The sequence below is a fragment of the Mobula birostris genome, chromosome 8, assembly GCF_030028105.1.
Source record: "Mobula birostris isolate sMobBir1 chromosome 8, sMobBir1.hap1, whole genome shotgun sequence".
In the NCBI taxonomy this organism is placed as follows: Eukaryota; Metazoa; Chordata; class Chondrichthyes; order Myliobatiformes; family Myliobatidae; genus Mobula; species Mobula birostris.
Genome location: NC_092377.1, coordinates 1,342,929 through 1,353,735, shown reverse-complemented (window position 1 = coordinate 1,353,735; position 10,807 = coordinate 1,342,929). Strand labels below are relative to the sequence as shown.

The window sequence follows — 10,807 nt, the reverse complement described above, 5'->3', positions numbered from 1 at the left end:
TGTGGGCGGTTCAGGGGACGGGGATTGGGTAATACTGAAGCCGTGGGCGGTTACAGGGACTATGATTGGGCGATGATGACGACGAGGGCGGTTGAGGGGACGGGGATTGGGCGATGCTGCCACCCGGGGCGGGGCTGGTGGATGGTGCAGGAGAGATGGCTGCGGCAGGCGACCTAGTACAGTACGTGGTGGTGCGCAGCGACCTGCGCGCCCTGGGGTGGACGCTTGGGGCCCTGGTGACCCAGGCCTGTCATGGCAGCGTGGCCGCTATCCAACTGTCCCGTGATGACCCCGACACACAGGCCTACCTGCAGCAGCTCGACAGCATGGCTACCGTGGTCCTGGAGGTGAGCAGGGGAACGGAGTGAAGAGGTAGTGAGGGAGGAGCAGTGGAGGCTTGAGGAAGAAAGATCGGGAGATGGGATGCATGTAGGAGTAGAGCTGGTGAGTTTAGTTGGGCTGAGGGTAACTGGGGGCTGGGGGTGAAGGGTGGGATTGGTTGGGGCCGGGGCATTGGGGAGAGGGGTGATTGGGGCGAGGTGGGAGGAGGATGGTTTCAGGCGGGATCAGTTGGGGTGAGGGGATTGGGTTGAGGTGGTGTGGAGCGAGAGGAATAGGTTGAGGCAAGATGTGCTGGGGCAAGGGGAATGGGTTGGAGTGTGTAGGGAGCGATGGGAACGGGTTGGCTGAGGGGATTGGGTTGGGGGCGATGGGAACAGGTTGGTTGGGGTGTGTTGGGTGATGGGAACGGGTTGGATTAGGGTGTGTTGGGGGCAATGGGAACGGGTTGGGTGGGGTTTGCTGGTGGGAGGAACGGGTTGGGGCAGGGTGTGTTGGGGTGAGGGGAAATTGAATCTGAATAAAACTCGGGAGACTGGCTTCTTATAGTCACCACGGTTTATTGCACACCCTCCTGCAGGAGTTTGAGACCCAGTTGTCAAAGGGAAAGCACATAGCTACTGCCATCATCCGACAAGTGGGCCTGTTCCCTCAGGTTACAGCTGTATGTTTATACATAGTAAGCCTCATACGTTACTGTTGCCAGATGTTATTTGAACTGGTACACCCACTAAGTCTGTTGGTGCGAAACTTGGTTACAGATAAGAGAGTCCACTACATCAAGGCTTAATTACAGGTAGAGGTGCTGTCCAGTCCTTATCGGGGTGATGGATTGGGTTGAGGCGAGGGTAATGGTTATGGGTTGGGGTGATGGATTGGGTTCATAAGATCATAGGATCTTAAGATATAGGGGCCAAAGTAGGCCATTCGGACCATCAAGGCTGCTCCGCCATTTAATCATGGGCTGATCCGATTCTTCCAGTCATCTCCATTTCCCTGCGTTCACCCCATACCCTTTGATGCCCTGGCTAATCAAGAACCTATCTATTTCTGCCTTAAGTATATCCAATGACTTGGCACGTGGCCAAGTGGTTAAGGCATTGGACTAGCGACGTGAAGGTCGTGAGTTTGAGCCCCAGCCGAGACAACGTGTTGTGTTCTTGAGCAAGGCACTTAATCACACATTGCTCTGCGATGACACTGGTGGGTCCTAATGCCCTTCCCTTGGACAACATTGGTGTTTGGGAGAGGGGAGACTTGCAGCATGGGCTGGTCTTCCATACAACCTTGCCCAGGCCTGCGCCCTGGAGAGTGAAGACTTTTCAGGCGTAGATCCATGGTCTTGCAAGACTAACAGATGCCTATATACATCCAATGACTTGGCCTCCACAGCCAATCCACAGATGTGCCACCCTCTGACTAAAGTAATTTCTCTGCATCTCAGTTCTAAATGGACGTCCTTCAATCCTAAAGTTATGTCCTCTTGTCCTAGAATCCCCTACCATGAGAAATAACTTCGCCATATCTAAGCTGTTCTGGCCTTTTAACATTCAGAGTATTTCTATGAGATCACCCCTCATTCTCCTGAACTCCAGGGAATGCAGCCCAAGAGCTGCCAGATGTTCCTCATACGGTAACCCTTTCATTCCTGGAATCATTCTTGTCAATCTTCTCTGAACCCACTCCAATGTCAGTATGTCCTTTCTAAAATAAGGAGCCCAAAACTGCACACAATACTCCAAATGTGGTCTCATGAGTGCCTCAACTTCACATCCCTGCTCTTATATTCTATACCTCTAGAAATGAGTGCCAACATTGCATTCACCTTCTTCACAACCGACTCAACCTGGAGGTTAACCTTTAGGGTATCTTGCACAAGGACTCCCAAGTCCCTTTGCATCTCTGCATTTTGAATTCACTTTCCATCTAAATAATTGTCTGTCCGTTTATTTCTTCCACCAAAGTGCATAACCATACACTTTCCAACATTATATTCCATTTTCCCGCTTCTTTGCCCATTCCCCTAAACTATCTAAGTCTCCCTGCAGGCTCTCTGTTTCCTCAACACTACCGGCTCCTCCACATATCTTTGTATCATTGGTAAATTTAGCCACAAATCCATCAATCGCATAGTCCAAATCATTGACATACATCGTAAAAAACAGCAACCCAACACTGACCCCTGTGGAACTCCACTGGTAACCGGCAGCCAGCCAGAATAGGAACCCTTTATTCCCACTCTGTTTTCTGCCGACCAGCCAATGCTCCACCCATGCTAGTAACTTCCCTGTGATTCCATGGGCTCTTATCTTACTAAGCAGCCTCATGTGTCATAGTCATACTTTATTGATCCCGGGGGAAATTGGTTTTCGTTACAGTTGCACCATAAATAATAAATAGTAATAGAACTATAAATAGTTAAATAGTAGGATGTAAATTATGCCAGTAAATTATGAAATAAGTCCAGGACCAGCCTATTGGCTCAGGGTGTCTGACCCTCCAAGGGAGGAGTTGTAAAGTTTGATGGCCACAGGCAGGAATGACTTCCTATGACGCTCTATGCTGCATCTCAGTGGAATGAGTCTCTGGCTGAATGTACTCCTGTGCCCACCCAGTACATTATGTAGTGGATGGGAGACATTGACCAAGATGGCATGCAACTTAGACAGCATCCTCTTTTCAGACACCACCGTAAGAGAGTCCAGTTCCATCCCCACAACATCACTGGCCTTACAAATGAGTTTGTTGATTCTGTTGGTGTCTGCTACCCTCAGTCTGCTGCCCCAGCACACAACAGCAAATATGATAGCACTGGCCACCACAGACTCGTAGAACATCCTCAGCATCATCCGGCAGATGTTAAAGGACCTCAGTCTCCTCAGGAAATAGAGACGGCTCTGACCCTTAACATAGAATATAGAATAGTACAGCACAGTACAGGCCCTTCAGTCCACAATGTTGTGCTGACCCTCAAACCCTGCCTCCCATATAAGCCCCCACCTTAAATTCCTCCATATACCTGTCTAGTAGTCTCTTAAACTTCACTAGTGTATCTGCCTCCACCACTGACTCAGGCAGTGCATTCCACGCACCAACCTCTCTCTGAGTAAAAAACCTTCCTCTAATATCCCCCTTGAACTTCCCACCCCTTACCTTAAAGCCATGTCCTCTTGTATTGAGCAGTGGTGCCCTGGGGAAGAGGTGATGGCTATCCACTCTATCTATTCCTCTTATTATCTTGTACACTTCTATCATGTCTCCTCTCATCCTCCTTCTCTCCAAAGAGTTAGCTCCCTTAGTCTCTGATCATAATGCATACTCTCTAAACCAGGCAGCATCCTGGTAAATCTCCTCTGTACTCTTTCCAATGCTTCTACATCCTTCCTATAGTGAGGCGACCAGAACTGGACACAATACTCCAAGTGTGGCCTAACCAGAGTTTTATAGAGCTGCATCATTACATCGCGACTCTTAAACTCTATCCCTCGACTTATGAAAGCTAACACCCCATAAGCTTTCTTAACTACCCTATCCACCTGTGAGGCAACTTCAGGGATCTGTGGACATGTACCCCAAGATCCCTCTGCTCCTCCACACTACCAAGTATCCTGCCATTTACTTTGTACTCTGCCTTGGAGTTTGTCCTTCCAAAGTGTACCACCTCACACTTCTCCGGGTTGAACTCCATCTGCCACTTCTCAGCCCACTTCTGCATCCTATCAATGTCTCTCTGCGATCTTTGACAATCCTCTACACTATCTACAACACCACCAACCTTTGCGTCGTCTGGAAACTTGCCAACCCACCCTTCTACCCCAACATCCAGGTCGTTAATAAAAATCACGAAAAGTAGAGGTCCCAGAACAGATCCTTGTGGGACACCACTAGTCACAATCCTCCAAACTGAATGTACTCTCTCCACCACCACCCTCTGCCTTCTGCAGGCAAGCCAATTCTGAATCCACCTGGCCAAACTTCCCTGGATCCCATGCCTTCTAACTCTCTGAATAAGCCTACCGTGTGGAACCTTGTCAAATGCCTTACTAAAATCCATATAGATCACATCCACTGCACTACCCTCATCTATATGTCTGGTCACCTCCTCAAAGAACCCTACCAGGCTTGTTAGACACGATCTGCCCTTCACAAAGCCATGCTGACTGTCCCTGATCAGACCATGGTTCTCTAAATGCCTATAGGTCCTATCTCTAAGAATCTTTCCCAACAGCTTTCCCACCACAGGCGTAAGGCTCACTGGTCTATAATTACCCGGACTACTACCTTTTTTGAACAAGGGAACAACATTCACCTTCCTCCAATCCTCCGGTACCATTCCCGTGGACAACGAGGACATAAAGATCCTAGCCAGAGGCTCAGCAATCTCTTCTCCCGCCTCATGGAGCAGCCTGGGGAATATTCCGTCAGGCCCCGGGGACTTATCTGTCCTAATGTATTTTAACAACTCCAACACCTCCTTTCCCTTAATATCAACATGCTCCAGAACATCAACCTCACTCATATTGTCCTCACCATCATCAAGTTCCCTCTCATTGGTGAATACCGAAGAGAAGTATTCATTGAGGACCTCGCTCACTTCCACAGCCTCCAGGCACATCTTCCCACCTTTATCTCTAATCGGTCCTACCTTCACTCCTGTCATCCTTTTTTCTTCACATAATTGAAGAATGCCTTGGGGTTTTCCTTTACCCTACTCGCCAAGGCCTTCTCATGCCCCCTTCTTGCTCTTCTCAGCCCCTTCTTAATCTCCATTCTTGCTTCCCTATATTCCTCAATAGACCCATCTGATCCTTGCTTCCTAAACCTCATGTATGCTGCCTTCTTCCACCTGACTAGATTTTCATCCTCACTTGTCACCCATGGTTCCTTCACCCTACCATTCTTTATCTTCCTCACCGGCACAAATTTATCCCTAACATCCTGCAAGAGATCTCTAAACATTGACCACATGTCCATAGTACATTTCCCTGCAAAAAGATCATCCCAATTCACACCTGCAAGTTCTAGCCTTATAGCCTCATAATTTGCCTTTCCCCAATTAAAAATTTTCCTGTCCTTTCTGATTCTATCCTTTTCCATGATAATGCTAAAGGCCAGGGAGCGGTGGTCACTGTCCCCCAGATGCTCTCCCACTGAGAGATCTGTGACCTGTCCCGGTTCATTACCTAGTTCTAGATCTAGTATAGTATTCCCCCTGGTCAGCCTGTCCACATACTGTGACAGGAATCAGTCCTGGACACATTTAACAAACTCTGCCCCATCTAAACCCTTGGATCTAATCAGGCGCCAATCAATATTAGGAAAGTTAAAGTCACCCATGATAACAACCCTGTTATTTTTGCACCTTCCCAAAATCTGCCTCCCAATCTGCTCCTCTGTATCTCTGCTGCTACCAGGGGGCCTATAGAATACCCCCAATAGAGTAACTGCTCTCTTCCTGTTCCTGACTTCCACCCATACTGACTCAACAGAGGATCCTGCTACATTACCCACCCTTTCTGTAGCTGTAATAGTATCCCTGACCAGTAATGCCATCCCTCCTCCCCTTTTTCTGCCCTCTCTATCCCTTTTAAAGCACTGAAATCCAGGAATATTGAGAATCCATTCCTACCCTGGTGCCAGCTAAGTCTCTGTAATGACCACCACATCATAATTCCATGCATGTATCCAAGCTCTCAGTTCATCACCTTTGTTGCTGATGCTTCTTGCATTGAGGTACACACATTTCAGCCCTTCTACCTTACTGTCTTTACACCGTTTATTCGGCTTCTCTTTCCTCAAAGCCTCTCTAAATGTTAGATCTGGCTTTACTCCATGCACTTCTTTCACTGCTCTATCGCTCTGGGTCCCATCCCCCTCGCAAATTAGTTTAAACGCTCCCGAACCATGCTAGCAAACCTACCTGCAAGGATATTGCTCCCCCTCGAGTTCAGGTGCAACCCATCCAATCTGTACAGGTCCCACCTTCCCCAGAAGAGATCCCAATGATCCAGAAATCTAAAACCCTGCCCCTTGCACCAACTCCTCAGCCACGCATTCAACTGCCATCTCCTCCAATTCTTACCATCACTGTCACGTAGCACTGGCAGCAGTCCTGAGAACGTCACCCTTGAGGTCCGGTTCTTCAGCCTTCTGCCTAGTTCCCGAAACTCACACTTCAGGACCTCATCCCTCTTCCTGCCTATGTCGTTGGTCCCAACATGTATCACGACTTCTGGTTGCTTTCCCTCTCGTACCAGGATGTCGTGCTCCCAGTCAGAGACATCCCGGATCCTGGCACCCGGGAGGCAACAAACCATGCGGGTGTCCTTCTCACGTCCACAAAATTTCCTGTCTGCTCCCCTGACTATAGAGTCTCCAATGACGACAGCTCTCCTCTTCTCCGTCCCACCCTTCTGCACCACAGGGTCAGACTCAGTCCCGGAGGCCCTGCCACCGTGGCTCACACCTGGTCGGTCATCCCTGCCAACAGTATCCAGGACGGTAAACTTATTATTCAGGGGAATGGCTACGGGGGTGCTCTGCACTACCTGTCTGCTCACCTTCGCTTTCCCCCCTCTGACTGTCACCCAACGGCCTGCTTCCAGCAGCCTAGGTGTGACTACCTCCCTGTAGCTCTCATCTATGACTGCCTCATTCTCCCTTATGAGTCGAAGGTCATCCAGCTGCTGCTCCAGATTCCTTACACGGTCTTCCAGATCACCGAGCCACATGCACTTCTGGCAGATGTGACTCTGTGGGAGCGGGGAGTTCCCCCAAGACTGCCACATCTCACATGAGAGGCACATCACCGTCTCAGGAGACATTGTAAAAACTAACTGTGAGCTAGCTTGTCCTCCACCTCTTCTCATCAAAGCCTCAAAACTCCACTCACGCACTGGCCGCTACCCTTCTTGTAGACAGCCTCAGTGTTCTTTGACCAGTCCAGTTTATTGTCAGTTCGTATCCCCAGGTATTTGTAATCCTCCACCATGTCCACATTGACCCTCTGGATGGAAACAGGGATCACCAGTGCCTTAGCGCTCCTCAGGTCTACCACCAGCTCCTTAGTCTTTTTCACATTAAGCTGCAGATAATTCTGCTCACACCATGTGACAAAGTTTCCTACCGTAGACCTGTACTCAACCTCATCTCCTTGTGCAGTACCTTGTCAAAGGCCGTCTGAAAATACGAGAACACCATGTTTACTGCATCTCCTTTGTCTACCTTGCTTGTAATTTCTGCTAAGAATTGCAGTAGGTTTGTCAGGCAGGATTTTCCTTTCAGGAAACCATGCTGGCTTTGGCCTATCTTGTCATGTGTCTCCAGGTGCTCCGTAATCTCATCCCTAACAATCAATTCTAACAACTTCCCAACCATTGAGGTCAGGTTAACAGGTCTATAGTTACCTTTCCGCTGCCTCCTACCCTTCTTAAGTAGTGGAGTAACATTTGCAATTTTCCAGTCATCCAGTACAATGTCAGAATCTATCGATTCTTGAAAGATCATCGTTAATGCCTCCGCAATCTCTCCAGCTACTTCCTTCAGAACCCGAGGGTGCATTCCATCAGGTCCAGGAGATTTATCCATCCTCAGACTATTAAGCTTCCTGAGCACCCTCTCAGTCGTAATTTTTACTGCACAAACTTCACTTCCCTGACACTCTTGAATGTTTGGTATACTGCAGATGTCTTCCACTGTGAAGATTGATGCAAAATGTAATGGTTATGGGTTGGGGTGATGGATTGGGTTGAGGTGAGGGGATTGGCTTGAGGTGAGGCTAATGGTTTGGGTTGGGGTGATGGATTGGGTTGAGGCAAAAGTAATGGTTATGGGTTGGGGTGATGGATTGGGTTGAGGTGAGGGGATTGGCTTGAGGTGAGGGTAATGGTTTGGGTTGGGGTGATGGATTGGGTTGAAGTGAGGGTAATGGGTTGCGGAGGTGATGGATTGAGTTGAGACGAGGGTAATGGGTTGCGGAGGGGTGATGGATTGGGTTGAGGCGAGGGTAATGGGTTGCGGAGGTGATGGATTGGGTTGAGGTGAGGGTAATGGGTTGGGTTGGGGTGATGGATTGGGTTGAGGCAAAGGTAATGGTTATGGGTTGGGGTGGTGGATTGGGTTGAGGTGAGGGGATTGGCTTGAGGTGAGGGTAATGGTTTGGATTGGGGTGATGGATTGGGTTGAGGCGAGGAGAATGGTTATGGGTTGGGGTGATGGATTGGGTTGAAGCGAGGGTAATGGGTTGCGGAGGGGGAATGGATTGGGTTGAGGCGAGGGTAATGGGTTGCGGAGGGGTGATGGATTGGGTTGATGCGAGGGGAATGGTTATGGGTTGGGGTGATGGATTGGGTTGAGGCAAAGGTAATGGTTATGGGTTGGGGTGATGGATTGGGTTGAGGCGAGGGGAATGGTTATGGTTTGGGGTGATGGATTGGGTTGAAGTGAGGGTAATGGGTTGCGGAGGGGTGATGGATTGGGTTGAGGCGAGGGGAATGGTTATGGGTTGGGGTGATGGATTGGGTTGAAGTGAGGGTAATGGGTTGCGGAGGGGTGATGGATTGGGTTGAGGCGAGGGGAATGGTTATGGGTTGGGGTGATGGATTGGGTTGAAGTGAGGGTAATGGGTTGCGGAGGGGTGATGGATTGGGTTGAGGCGAGGGGAATGGTTATGGGTTGGGGTGATGGATTGGGTTGAAGTGAGGGTAATGGGTTGCGGAGGGGTGATGGATTGGGTTGAGGCGAGGGGAATGGTTATGGGTTGGGGTGATGGATTGGGTTGAAGTGAGGGTAATGGGTTGCAGAGGGGTGATGGATTGGGTTGAGGCGAGGGGAATGGTTATGGGTTGGGGTGATGGATTGGGTTGAAGTGAGGGTAATGGGTTGCGGAGGGGTGATGGATTGGGTTGAGGCGAGGGGAATGGTTATGGGTTGGGGTGATGGATTGGGTTGAAGTGAGGGTAATGGGTTGCGGAGGGGTGATGGATTGGGTTGAGGCGAGGGGAATGGTTATGGGTTGGGGTGATGGATTGGGTTGAAGCGAGGGTAATGGTTATGGGTTGGGGTGATGGATTGGGTTGAGGCGAGGGTAATGGGTTGCGGAGGGGGGATGGATTGGGTTGAGGCGAGGGTAATAGTTATGAATTGGGTTGAGGCGAGGGTAATGGTTATGGGTTGGGTTGAGGCGAGGGTAAAGGGTTGTGGAGGGGTGATGAGGGCTGCTGGGTCTATTCTGAAGCCAGTGTGAGTGAGGACAGCAGAGAAATGTGCTCTCTCGTGTAGTGATGTTCTGTATTTTCCTGCAGGCCCCTGATGAGGGGACTCTCACCAGACTCTCCCAAACGCTGACGGAGGCTGCAGTTGTTCATAAACTGTGGATTGAACAGCCAGAGAACACTGCCACTTGTCTGGCCTTGAAACCCTACCCAAAGGAACAGGTCCAGAAGCTGCTAAAAAAACTAAAGCTGTTGAAATGACCATGGAGGAGAGGACATTAGATCCTGTCTCATCACAGCTCCCTCAGCTCAGTCGGTGCTGTGTGAAACTGACTGTACTTCTGATAATAAGCATCATCACTTCAGGAACTTGGGTTTTCCAAGTAGATGTATATCAAGGGAGATTCATTTTCTTGTGGGCATTCATAGTAAATATTCCAAAGCGCAATAGAATGAATGAAAGACCGCGCACAAAGACAAACAACCAATGTAAGAATGTAAAAAAGAATAAACCAAATGATGATGAATAAATAAGTATTGAACAACAATTGTTCATCCCGGTTTGTTCATCCCAGTTTGGCAAAAGAATAAATCAAGGAAGGTAGTGCACCCGTGGCTGACAAGAGAAATTAGGGATAGTATCAATTCCAAAGAAGAAGCATACAAATTAGCCAGAAAAAGTGGCTCACCTGAGGACTGGGAGAAATTCAGAGTTCAGCAGAGGAGGACAAAGGGCTTAATTAGGAAGGGGAAAAAAGATTGAGAGAAAACTGGCAGGGAACATAAAAACGGACTGTAAAAGCTTTTATAGATATGTAAAAAGGAAAAGACTGGTAAAGACAAGTGTAGGTCCCCTACAGACAGAAACAGGTGAATTGATTATGGGGAGCAAGGACATGGCAGACCAATTGAATAATTATTTTGGTTCTGTCTTCACTAAGGAGGACATAAATAATCTTCCAGAAATAGTAGGGGACAGAGGGTCCAGTGAGATGGAGGAACTGAGAGAAATACATGTTAGTAGGGAAGTGGTGTTAGGTAAATTGAAGGAATTAAAGGCAGATAAATCCCCAGGACCAGATGGTCTGCATCCCAGAGTGCTTAAGGAAGTAGCCCAAGAAATAGTGGATGCATTAGTGATGATTTTTCAAAACTCGTTAGATTCTGGACTAGTTCCTGAGGATTGGAGGGTGGCTAATGTAACCGCACTTTTTAAAAAAGGAGGGAGAGAGAAACCGGGAAATTATAGACCGGTT

At 48.7% G+C, this 10,807-nt stretch overlaps 1 protein-coding gene across 1 annotated transcript; it reads left to right on the top strand.

Moving 5' to 3' along the window:
• Window positions 1–128: 128 nt before the first annotated feature.
• On the top strand, window positions 129–10,092 carry ptrhd1 (peptidyl-tRNA hydrolase domain containing 1). The gene is made up of 2 exons (XM_072266965.1): window positions 129–347; window positions 9,642–10,092. Exons 1-2 carry the CDS (start codon window positions 156–158, stop codon window positions 9,810–9,812), a joined length of 363 nt encoding a protein of 120 aa, XP_072123066.1. The 5' UTR covers window positions 129–155; the 3' UTR covers window positions 9,813–10,092.
• Window positions 10,093–10,807: the final 715 nt, after the last annotated feature.